Raw genomic sequence first — 12,866 nt, 5'->3', positions numbered from 1 at the left:
CCACCTTCTTCCAAAAAATGAAGACCAAAACCTCCCCCCTTGTATTTTGTGAAATCTGAACCTCCAAAATCGCCTCCAATGGAAGTTGGCTGCGAGCTACAGCTCCTGTCGGGCGAAGGAAGAGTGGTATTTATAACAGATAGTTCACTGGCGGTTGGCTTGAAAAACCGCCAGTGGAAACCTATTTCCACTGGCGGTTCTCTTAACACAACCGCCAGTGGAAATAGGGTATTTCTACTGGCAATTCTGTTACACCAACCGCCAGTGGAAACTAGATTTTCACTGGCGGTTGTTTTACAACAACCGTCAGTGGAAATATCTTATTTCCACTGGCGGTTGTGTTAAGATAACCGCCAGTGGAAATAGGTTTCCACTGGCGGTTCCCAAGCCGGGTCCACCTGGTTTTTTTACTGGCGCGCGGTAACTGAAACCGCCAGTGATAATTTATTGGTGCCGCAGGCTTTGAGCTCTTTTCTACTAGTGATTCAGTCCTTTAATATAATTGTTAGCTAAAACAGAATAAGTGTGTTTTGAGGATCTTCGGGAGAAGAAGATCCCAACAACATTTATAATAGTTATGTGCATGTGTGATGTACTCTTGTGTCATATACTCGTGAACACGCTAGGCATATACTAATCGCATATATATGGACAAAGAAAAGGGAAAGGGCATACGCATAGGAAAGGAACTAGTATTAATTTGTATATCACAGCAGGACGATATGGTGATACAAATCAGAAGTTCATCTTCCACACCAGACACCTTATTCCATCCTTCCCACAGAGATTCACTTACAACTAGATCAAGCAACCTCAGTCTTAAGCCACCGGCACCTGCAAGCCTGCACCAGCAACAGCCGCAGGTGCATGTCTGGCGTCAGGCCTTGTAGAGCATGCCGATCTCGACGCGCTGCTGCAGCGGGATCCCAAGCGCCGGCAGCGCGGAGCGGCAGGTGGTATGCAGGAACTCATAGAAGCCGAGCAGCACGCGGTCGAAGAGGCCCGTGTTCCTGCCCACGTGGAACCTCGTCTTGCCCATGACGTGCACCACCCCGGCCGCGCGCGCCTCCTCCAGCTCCGCCGCCTCCTCCTCGACCTCCGCCGTGGAGGACGCCGCCGCCTCCCGCTCGATATGCTGGCGCACCGCCCGCACCACCTGCCCGGCGAGGTCCTCCTCCTCCTCCTCGTACAGTGGGCCAGCGTACCCGTACTGGATCGTGCAGCCGTACACCCCGCGGGGACCGAATCGCCGGACCGCCATGCGGCTCTCGGCGTCCACCTTGGCCACCAGTTGGTACCGGAGAGTGACGAAGATGGTAACCCCGTGCAGCGACCGCATGTTCTTGATGTAGTGCGCCAGCACCGGGGTGAGCCACCGCCACTCCTGCATGTTGCTGTAGAAGAGGCAGAGCCCCGGGGCGCGGCGCACGTCGGGCGCGGCCAGCAGCTCGCTCAGCCGCTCCAGGGTCACCTTGTTGGCCATCTCGTACTCTGCCTTGCGCTGCCGGCCGTAGTACCAGCTGAACATGACGAGCGCCAGAACGAGCGAGATGGCGAAGGGCAACCAGCCGCCCTTCATGATCTTGGTGCACACCGCGCTCACGTAAGTGCCCTCCAGGATGAGGAAGGGCACGAGGTAGAGCGCCACCAGCACCACGTGCGTGCCCCAGACGATGAGCATCACCAGGGAGAGCAGGATGGTAGTGATGAGCATGACGAGGATGACCACCACGCCGAACGCGTTGCCGATGTCCTTTCCGTCGCCGAAGCCGATGATGGCGCCCACGCACAGCAGCATCAGCAGGTAGTTGGTCTCCGGGGAGTACACCTCCCCCTCCTTGTCCTTGGAGGTGTGCACCACCCGGACGCGCGGGAAGTAGTCCAGCGCCACCGACTGCTTGACCACGGAGAAGGTGGCGGAGATGAGCGACTGGCTCGCCACGATCGCCGCCAGCGTCGCGATGACGAACATTGGCCAGTACACGGGGCGCGGCACGAACTTGTAGAACCCGTCGCCGAAGTCGCCCACGTGGTTGATCAGGTAGGCCGTCTGGCCGGCGTACGTGAGCACCAGCGACGGGTAGATGCTAGAGAGGAACGCGATCTGGATGGACCGCTTGTTGAAGTGCCCGAGGTCGGCGAACATGGCCTCGGCGCCCGTGATGCACAGGACGGTGCCGCCGAGCAGCTGCCAGCCCCTCTTCCGGTTGGTCACGAAGAAGTGTACCACGTAGTACGGCGACACGCTCTTGAAGATGCCAGGGTAGTAGCGCCAGATGCTGTAGATGCCGATGATCGGGGTGGTGAACGTCCACGCCGCCATGATCGGCGAGAACATGAAGCTCACCTTGGACGTGCCGTACTTTTGCAGCAGGAACAGACCGATCAGAATCCCTGCGGACAGAGCCTCAACAGTCGCTGCAAAAACAAAACACTCGAATTTGATTGATTACTCCACGAATCAACAAATCGATCGGCCGCTCACGTACGTTTGCTGACCGACGGGAAAGGCCCTCTTAGTCCATCAACAGCTGACAGGATTGAGATGGCCGGCGTGAGGATGCCGTCTCCAATGAGCATGCACATGCCCAGGATCGCCGTGAGCTGCAGCAACCTTCTCGCCGTAATGCTCCGCTCGATGAACCTCCTCACCTTGCTGGGCCTCCGGGCCGCGACGGGCCGAGCCGGGACCAGGCCCTGCTCCTCCTCGGTGTATATCTTCTTGGACGGGAGGATGCCGATGTTGGCGTGCTGGCACAACAGGGAGTACATGGCAAATGTGCCACCTGCAGCGGAACAGAAACACCCATGTCGCAGTTAGAAATGGCTGGCTTTTATCGATTTTGGTTTGGGATGGCCGTGTGTCCATCACCTTCGCCGTGGTCGTCGGCGTTGAGGGCGATGCAGATGTACTTGACGACGCCGATCAGTGTCAGGGTCCAGAACATGATGCTGTAGATTCCCAGATAGTCCTCTTCGGTCGGGTTTGTCAGGTTCATGGAAGGGTAGACGTAGAGAGGGGAGGTGACAAGACCACCGAATACGACGCCCAGAGTCTTGTAGGCAAGGAGTAGATCTTTGTAAATTCGCTTCTTCTGCTTATAGAGGAAAACGAAGAGAACGTTTGCGTGAGTTCACTACACCGATACAAACCCCTTGCAACAAGGTGTAGAACGTTGGCGTGAGTTCACTACACCGGTACAAACCCCTTGCAACAAAGTGTATACGCAAACAAATGTAAAATATCTCTACTATATTAAAGCAGCAGTTTCATACACATGTGCAGTTTCGTGTCTCACCCCTCGCATCGTCGTCCCTACAACCTGATCTATCATTCCTTTCCCTTGCGCTGCGGCGCTCGTTCCGACTTCCTCTACGCTTCTTTCTCGTTTCCGGCCTTCTACACAATGATGCCTCGCTCGTATCCTGGATTCCTTCAAAACGGTTGTTTCGACTTCCTCTTCACTTCATCCTCGTTTCCGGCCTTCTCCACAGCGATGCCTCGCCCATTTCCCAGATGCCCACGAAACGGTCAGAGCCAAACAAAATCGCGCTCCCCACCATCCTCTGCCACAAGTCGTTGCGTGCCCGCATAGGCTTCTTCCTCCACTCGTACGTCCCCACCTCTGAGCTCTTCCGGCCATCCCAGTTCGTGAGAAGTTCCTCCGCGTCCTCTACTATAGCAGCTCGATGTTGTTCTCCTCGGCATGGACGACGCCATTGCCACCGCTCGTCCACTCGCCCTTCCCCATCTCTGAGCTCTTCCAGCCATCCCAGTTCACGAAGAGTTCGTCCACTTCCTCTACTACAAGTAGCTCGACGCCATTCTCCTTGGCATGGACGACGATGTTGCCACCACCGACGATTGCAGCTGCTCCGACTTGCTATCTTCCTTGCCCTTGTCCTCCACCAAGGCGACGATAATGACGTCGCCACCGCCGAGCACGCGGAAGAAGCATAGGCGGTAGCGGCCGCCGCCTTGGTGGGAGGCGGCGATGCACGAGTGGTGGCCTTCATCTGGGTGAGGAAGTGGCCTGGGGCAAGTTCGTGGCCAAGATTCGTGACATGACGCACAATACACGATGGCTACCGTGACAAGGTCTGTCAGCTACTTCGTCAGTTATGTGGTTTTGCTCAAAACTTCGCATGGTTTTCTTCTTCGTGCGACACCACACAGGTGTTGTCGTCGTTGCAGTTCAAGAAGCACGCGAGGGCGTAGTCAAAGAACTAGAATGGTCACATCCTCCTCACCAACGACAAGTGGCTCTATGTTATGTTCCACAAGTTTAGGAATTTTTGCCTGCGGAGGCGTTCGTGGAGGAGTTCCGAGCGGCCGCCAGGGTACTCATGATTGTGCCTACCGCGGCGCCGCCGAAGCCTCATATGTGCCGCAGGGGCAGCAAGCGAGTGCACCCCCAAGTTAGGAACCCAATGGGGTTCAGGTTGACAGGTGGATCCCCCTTCAAATGGACGAGTAGATGTGGTGATGCTGACCAAGGATTAGAAAGCCAGCTTTGTGTCTGCTTGATTTGAAGTGAGTGATTCCATTGATCGATTTTTATGGCAACTATCTTTGCTATGGTCGTCGCGAAGGGTTATATCGACTTGGGGACATGTATTCAATCAAAAAACTGGCAGAATAAGAAAGGGTGACCTATAGAACTTGTTCCTGCTGGCATTAAGATTGTTGGTTGAGTAAACTGATTGAAACATAGGGTTTGATATCTCTAGAACAATATTTATTCTTATTTGATGATTATGTAAATACAAAAATTGTGTTTTTGTTGTTAGCTTTCCAATGCCACTAGTTTCAATCAAGTTCTATTTTGGTTTAGCAGTAATTGTAGAAATGGTACTGTTGTCCTAAAAGTGAAAATATATTTAGGTAGAAAGTTTATCCTAATTTCTAGAGAATATTCATATAAAATTTATCTTGGTGATCAACACAAAAGTTATATAAAATTTGTTTAGTTTCTAGAATGTACCTATTTGCCTCATTTTTTAAGAGTAGTAAAAGTTAAGGATGAAGCAGTGCATGTTCAAATATTGGAAAATTCAGAATAATGTGTTTCTCTAGAATTTGTTTGTGTGAGTTTTGTTCTTTTTTCAAGTACAAATATGATATGTGATGATTTTTTATTGTGGGTTTTGCTTGATAGGTTATAGTACAACCGATGTTGAGATTGCAATGTGAGGCTTTCATCAACGTTAAGGCAAGTTCGTGATGAACCGCTTGCCAAAAAATCTTTGAATGATTGTTTGGTTTGTTCTTTTAAATTTTCATGGCTATGTCTTGGTTGGTGATCCAATTAGTTTTATGTTATTCTTTTATATTCAATTCATGTCTAGGTACATCTTGTTGTGTATTTGGTTCTAATTCAAGTTATCCATTTATATTTAATTAATGTCCCAATAAATTCAGCTATGTATTTGGTGTTCATGTTCATATATCTATTAGCAAGTGTTGTCCCTACTCGCTTGGTTTTAATGGTAAAAGCAATGAAAAAATCAGAATTATACGTTTTGGACGGAAACAACAACCTTCTCATAATTTGAGTTGGGTTTTAGTTGTTGATTCATGACTTGAAATGTTATTTCAGTTCTAAGGTATACTTGATGAGTATTTTATTCACTCATGTGTTGTTTGGATTCTTAGGTACAGTTGAGTAACGTTTGTGTTCTGACGAAAGGTACGGCCCTAAGACTGGAATGTCCACAGTCCGAACTGTCCATAGTGGCTACGCAGATGGTCCGCGCCTGTGTAGAATCAGTTAGGGTTTCCAATTTCTTGCGAATTTGTTAGCAAAACCTGCACGATTAGCTCGGGAACTGACTTGTAACGGGTCTAGACCTCCCCTTTTATAAATGAAGGGGTAAGGCCGAATGAAGCCCCCACAACCAATCCAATCAAATCTACTTATCAAATTTACCTTATTTGCACTATTCTTTCCATTCCTTAGGAGTAGAAGTAATCTAGCCCTAGTATTAGTCTCCCTTGACCTATTTCTTTACATCTCCTTGGCCCGATGTTGTCCATCTTGGGCGGCCTACTGACCCCAAGACAACCCCTGGAACTCCCTTCCCCGACGGGGTCCCTGCCGGGAGGCAAGATCCAAATTCTTCGAGGAGAAGAATACCCTTTGCGCCATCGCAGACTATCTGGCACCAAGCACGGACCGTTCGGAAGCATACAGGGAAGGAGCCGCTGCTACGCCGAGGTCGCGGACCGTCCAGCCCAGAGCCATAGACCGTCTTCGCTCCTGCAGAGAGCACCGCCAGGCGGTTCATATCTAGAGATTGGTGTTCGAATCGACGCCAACACACTTTTCGATGACTCCGCTGGGGACAATCTGCCAAAAATCGCCCCCAGATGGCCGGTTCCAAAGATCACACCGACGTCTCCACCACTAACATCATCAAGCCGGCCATGAAGGCACTCCCAGCTGATGATCAGTAGCCCTTCGATTACCTCATAAGGCACAATGAGGAGGAGGTGTTATGATGGCTCGTCGAACGGCGTGATAAAGAGGATGAGGAGGTGCACTAACAGCTCGCCGAACGATGCAAAAAGACAAAGGAAAAGTACCTATCATACTTCATAGTGGACCGCCACCAGAAGATCATCCATCAAGAGGAGATCGATGTGGCATCTCTCCTACCTTTGCCTCACACTCCCATTGTAAGTATTCTAGATCAATCTTTTAAGGCTTTTATAGAATAGCGGGGGATCAGTTAAACCAATATATAGATGAATCTGTTAAAGAATGGGCACATTCATATGAAAAATCTACTACCCCTAGTTTTCCCTCGCATGATTCTAATACAGAACCACTATGCCTTACAAATCGGCTACAAATGGGTCATCCTTGGCCCAGTAATCATATGGTATGTCCATGCACGTGTCCATATCATGATCACAACCGCTGCCACCAGGCACACGACTAGCACTGGATACATCCGGACAATCTGAGAGTCATCTCGGACAGTCTACATCGCAAATCGTTCGGTGTATTTCGCTGGATAGTCCAACTCTACATAGCCCCGCGTGCAGACCACCCAAGTAGCACCATATACGGCCAGACCATCTGGATATACCCCCAGATCGTTCGAACCGATCGTGGACTGTCCGGCCCCTTACGCCAGACCATTTGGCTATGGTGCGGACCGCCCGACATATTTTTTCGGACCATCCGGCCCCTATATAGACCTGTCCGCAGACCACCCAGGCAACGCCATATGTGGCCAGACCATCCGATTATACCATCAGACCATTCGGCCCAGTCACAGACTGCCCGGACTGTTACGCAGAACCAATGGCTGTGTAATATGCACATTTCCCGCATCCATCACAACAGCACTACTCACCCCATCGGCATCCTATTATAAACATGCCATGCCACCTCATATACGCAGAGCTGAATATTCTTCGGCCACTAGAGAGCCTGAGATATATAGGGCATGAGGTGGTGGCATTAATAGGACACCTAACACACATATCAAACATCCATAGGAGGAAAGCTAACAAAATGATGTCAGGCAACCTGAGATTTTCACCCCCAAACTTAATGGATGGTCACCAGACGTGGTGGAAAAGATTAGGGACAAGGTAGCCGGGTTGTTCAAAGACAAAGTCGGTGTTAGTGTGTCAGGCATAGGACAGTCGTATCAAAAACCTTATAGTCACTGATTTGACATCGTGCCATATCCGCACGGGACTAGGATTCTAGATTTCTCTAAATTTTTCCGTGAAGGCGAGAAAAGTATGCATGACCACATAAGCCAGTTCTTAGCACACCTAGGAGAATTGGCTGATAGGGAAGCCTACCTTGTCCATTTATTCTCGCTATCCCTGACTGGTACCACATTTGCATTGTACACAACCCTTCCACCTAACTCTATTAACTCTTGGGAGGAACTAGAGCAGAAATTTCTGAACACTTTTTCTCAGAAGAACATGAGTTAGAGTTAGTTGATTTAGCTTCAGTCTGATAGGGGCCCAAAGAATCGGTAAATGACTATATCCAAAGGTTCTAGGACACTATAAACTGATGCATTCAGATTCATGTCACAGAAAACAGCTAGCAAGACTAGATTTTAATGGGTTGTGATCTTACTTAAAGGAGAAATTAGATGACACCTAGTTCTTCATTAATGCACTTGCACCAGCGGGCTTTGGCATGTGAAAGCCAGAGTAAAGAGACATCAAAATCGGCTAACCATAAGATGTGTCTAATGGGGCGCTATGGGTTAGATGATGAATCCACAGATGTATATACTACCGAACTTGTTTGGTCAACACAGGCTAGACCTTCAACATGTTCTTTATAGCCGGTGCAAAAGAACCGACAAGAAGAAGTTAAGTTTACTTTTAATGTGTCCAAATGTGACAAAAAGTTCGATGAGCTATTGGTAACATTAAAATAACTCATAATATTCCTTTTCCCATGCCACCAATGATTGTAATGTTTTCTCGCAGACAAATACATCAGCCATAAATGAGGGCCAATTAAGTTTTCAGGAGATGCCAATTGACACAAAACCATTTCCTGTCAATATAATAGAACTAGCAAACAAAAAGGTCTTGGTTCGGCCTGAAGTGACTGATAAGGACAAAGGCAAGAGCATTGTCATTGGTGACCCTCACACGTCAATATATCATGATGAGTGGTTGCTCAAAAGGCTCTAAAAAAGAAGACTAATAACACCAAAGGCGCCGGGAGGCAAGGGCGATCGAACAGCCGATCAAAGTTCACTGTGTCGTGCATCACGAACGGTCCAACATCTGTGTCCGGACAGTCCAGAGCCAACGAGGACAGTCCGACTAACTTTGATCAATTACCAGAGGCCACAACGACCACATAAAACAAAAGGGGTTACACAGCAGGGTAAAGTACAAATAAAGAGTTAGGTTATCTAGTCAAAGTCAACCCTACTTTTGGTCAATTACTCTACAAATACGCTAAGGAGGTCGTTCTGCGTGATCGGCCAACAAAGCAGCCCCGACCACCTGCCAAAACAAAATGGCCGAATAAAATGGCCCGAAAGGTGACATAGCAAGCATCACATATTCATCCATTTCCAGTGATGTCAGGCTACTTTCCACCAGCTTACTCATCACCGACATATTGTCCTATTCAAATATGGAATAGTACGACGATGAACCCATACTACATGCATAGTCCTTTTGCTTATTCGGGGGGCACCACATTTTTGTACCTTTTGACGTATTCATCAAATGGCCATGGCTGAGAAAGATACAATCGTAAATGGACTCTATGCAATAGAATTATATTAAATGATCACATAATTAGATTGAAAAGTTGGTAGCTTGCATTAGGATTAGTTCTTACTTCGGGAACAAAATGACTTGTGAGATCTATTGTTTCTTGAAGGGTGCTGATAGTGCATGTGTTTTTGGCTTGCCTTGCTCCACCAAAAGGTAGGGCCATATGTTGAACACCGTTTGTGTCCTAGCAGACGGTTCAACCCTGAGTCCGGACAGCCCACTCATGCACAAAATAAGTTAGGGTTCCGGTTTCCTTGCGGGGTTTGTTAGCAAACCCTACGGGATTAGCTCAGGAACCGACTTGTAACGGGTCCAGACCTCCACCCCTTATATAGATGAAGGGGTACGACCGATTGAAGTCCTCACAATCGATCCAATCAAATCTACTAATCAAATTTACCTTATTTGCACTGTTTTCCATTCCTTTGGAGTAGGAGTAATCTAGCCCTAGTATTAGTCTCCCTCGACCTATTTCTTCATCTCTCTTGGGCCCGACGTCGTCTAGAGGCGTCTTGGGCGGCCTGCTGACCCTAAGAAAACCCTGGAACTCTTTTCTCCGATGGGTTCCTCCTGAAAGGCGAGATCCAGGTTATTCCTAGAGAAGAAGACCCTCTGCCATCACGGACCATTCGACCCTAGGCATGGACCTTCTGAAAGCACGCAGGAAAGGAGACGCTCCTACGCTAAGTTCGTAGACCGTTCGGCTCAGAATCGTGGTCCGTCTGCACTCCTGCAGATAGCACCGTCAGGCAGTTTATGTTCAGTGGTTGGTGTCTGAATCAACGTCAATAGGTACTAATTTATGGTCGTATGAATGGGAGGGGAGTAGTTCCTTTTGTAGAACCACATGCACACACAAAAACTACAATCTCTTACTTTTTAATAGTCACACTTAACTATTTTGGTAAACGTTTGTTGATGTATGTTTAATGGTTGTATTTATTGTTGAGTTGAGTATTATTCTCCCTTGAATTATCTTTTATGACTTAAGAAGATGGTTACTATGTGCTTGTGCTTTAGATGCTTGGTTTACTGCAAAGAGTCTCCTGAAATTTCTAATTTTTATGTCTAAAAATTGTTACATTGTTATTAGGATATTTTAGTTGTTGTGGTAGTCTCCAACTAATTAGATGTCAGGTTACAGGTATGCAATATAACTAACTTTATTAAATTAGTTGTCCGCTATAAATTAATCAAAAAATATAGTGTATGTATATATATATAGTAAGATATTAGATATAAATATAGATATAGACGTATAATCCTATCTAAAATATCGCAAGCACAGGTAGCCCCGTTGGTTGGTTGGTCAGCCACAGCATAGCGTGGCCTATATACCAAATTGCTTTTTGAGTTTTGTCCCTTACTAGGGCATTACGGCAACACAACATGAGCAATTTTTTTTAATAAGCAGCAAGCCATATTGCATATGCATAGTTACGCCTCGTTTGTCTCATATCCAAATCACAGAGGGTTGCCGAGTATTTTGACTTGCAGGCAATTTAGTCTTGTTCGGCTGTACAGATAGGAGGAGATTAATGATATTAAATCTTCTCCAATCTCCTTTAATACATGTTTAACCGAACAAGCTTTTAAGGTCCTCTTTGGTTGGATTAAAGAAGATTGAGAGAGATTAAATTTTTTTATTTAATTTTGACTAGAAAGAGATTTAATCCCTACCAATTCCTTCAAACCTTTTCTTACTGAACAAGCACTAAAGTCATGTTGGGTTGCATGAGGACTGTAGGTGATTGAGGGAAAATAAATTTATTTTTATTCAATTTTAAATAGTAAGAGATTTAATTCCACCTAAATAAAGTTTATCTATTAACACATTCAAAGTTTAAATGATAATTAAGGTTATTAAATATATGTTAATTATAAAACTAAGTATATAGTAAAGACTAAAATACGGGACAAATTTATTAAATATGATTAAACCTATATTTAAATTCACAATTAATATTGTGACATTTGATGTGACCCAAATTAAACTTCCAAATACCCTTCAAGAAAAAAACAGGCCCTAATCACAAAATTTAACAGGAAATAGTTCGGATACGATGTCAAGGTACACTAGTCGTACTTGTCGTTAGTACGGATTCATCTTCAGATGAGTAGCTTTTGAGCAACAGCAGTGTAATTGTGCCATAGTTCCATGGTCAGCATGTGGTTTTCATCGGCTTGCAACACACATCATGTTACTAAGTATTATAAAAACCATAGTTTTAGTATACTATAGTTTGAAGTTATCATGACACAACAATACTATTTGTTTACATCACTAACAACAATACTTGTTTGGAGACAAAGTATTTTAAACCATGATACTATATTTGTTCTCAAATATTTGTCGCATGCTACTTTTGAACTAAACGACGACAAATACAAAAGAACGGAGAGAGTATTTAGTATACATATGAAAAAGTTAGTTATAGACAAAAACTTTGGGTTAGAGTGGAGTTCCAAATACTCAAAAAAATGTATCTAAAAATCCATGGTAACTACTTTTGGCATAAAAAATATGGTTTTACCTCAGAACCCTAAAAAATACAAAGTATTTTTCTAAACCCCTCATAAATTTTCCTCATTTCTTCTTGAATCAAACATGGCTATCTGTTTCTGAAGAAGGTTAGCGATGGAACTATCAAGCAGGGAGGAGTTACCCGAGAGGCCGAGACGACGTTGATAATAAACAATTGTAGTACGGTAAAACATGATGGAAAAAGGGGATCGGTATGGTCGACACTTACATCGTTTCTCCCCTGTCCGGCTTCCACGTCCATGGAGGCAGCAGCCATAGGCGGCGGAGATCAGCAGGTTTCCCAGGGACCTGAGGCAAATGTTCGGTGGGCAAAGCTCAGCTAGTTCAGTATTATTAAGCACTAATAAGTGCTGCCGCATGCGCGCTACTTTTTATAGCAGTAGGAAAAGGTGGGAATGACGTGGCCAGAGCCCGGGCAGGCGGGCCGTGGCCCACGCGACCCACTAACAGCTCTGTTCCGTTGAGGTGCGCAACGTGCGTGGATGAGGATTGTTGTCCTCCACCGAGTCCCTGCCAGCCACAAAAGCTTTGGGGAGGCGTATTAGTAAAAAATGGCATGTGCTTATTTGGACTGCACCAAATCTGATATATACTATCATATAGTATCACATAGTCAATGCTAATGCTATGATTACGAGAAAGGAAGGAGAGAGATCAGCGGTGGCGGCACGAGTGAGAGGAGGGAGATGGTGGGGTGGCGATGGAGAGAGATGATGTATGATCCAAATAATATTATCCATCGAATTTGAGTAAATAAGAGGAAGGTTATCCAGCGATCAGAACCATTGGTTTCGATGGTACGTTGGGTCTAAGTTTAATTTAATTGGTCGATTTAGTGGAAGTTATGAGTGTGGAGTTGATTTTGTTAGGTGAGTTTTGTAATGTTATATATATATTAGATGAACGCCCGTGCGTTGTTACGGAGTGAATATGTTAGATAAGATACATTGAAATTTAAAGATAATAATTTTATTTTATGTTCTTGTTAGCATCTTTTAAAAGTTAATAATTTTTACATACCTTAAAAATCTTACA

At 46.0% G+C, this 12,866-nt stretch overlaps 1 protein-coding gene across 1 annotated transcript; it reads right to left on the bottom strand.

Moving 5' to 3' along the window:
• Nucleotides 1–663: 663 nt before the first annotated feature.
• Nucleotides 664–12,174, bottom strand: LOC103653279 (probable potassium transporter 4). Its single transcript, XM_008680221.2, has 4 exons — nt 12,040–12,174; nt 2,873–3,095; nt 2,490–2,786; nt 664–2,418 (listed from the first exon to the last, which is right to left on the bottom strand). Exons 1-4 carry the CDS (start codon nt 12,085–12,087, stop codon nt 878–880), a joined length of 2,109 nt encoding a protein of 702 aa, XP_008678443.1. The 5' UTR covers nt 12,088–12,174; the 3' UTR covers nt 664–877.
• Between the last annotated feature and the right edge of the window lie 692 nt (nt 12,175–12,866).

This window comes from Zea mays, chromosome 4 (genome assembly GCF_902167145.1).
Source record: "Zea mays cultivar B73 chromosome 4, Zm-B73-REFERENCE-NAM-5.0, whole genome shotgun sequence".
NCBI classification, from domain to species: Eukaryota; Viridiplantae; Streptophyta; class Magnoliopsida; order Poales; family Poaceae; genus Zea; species Zea mays.
Note: the sequence above shows the minus strand (reverse complement) of the source record. Positions and strands in the feature narration are given on the sequence as shown.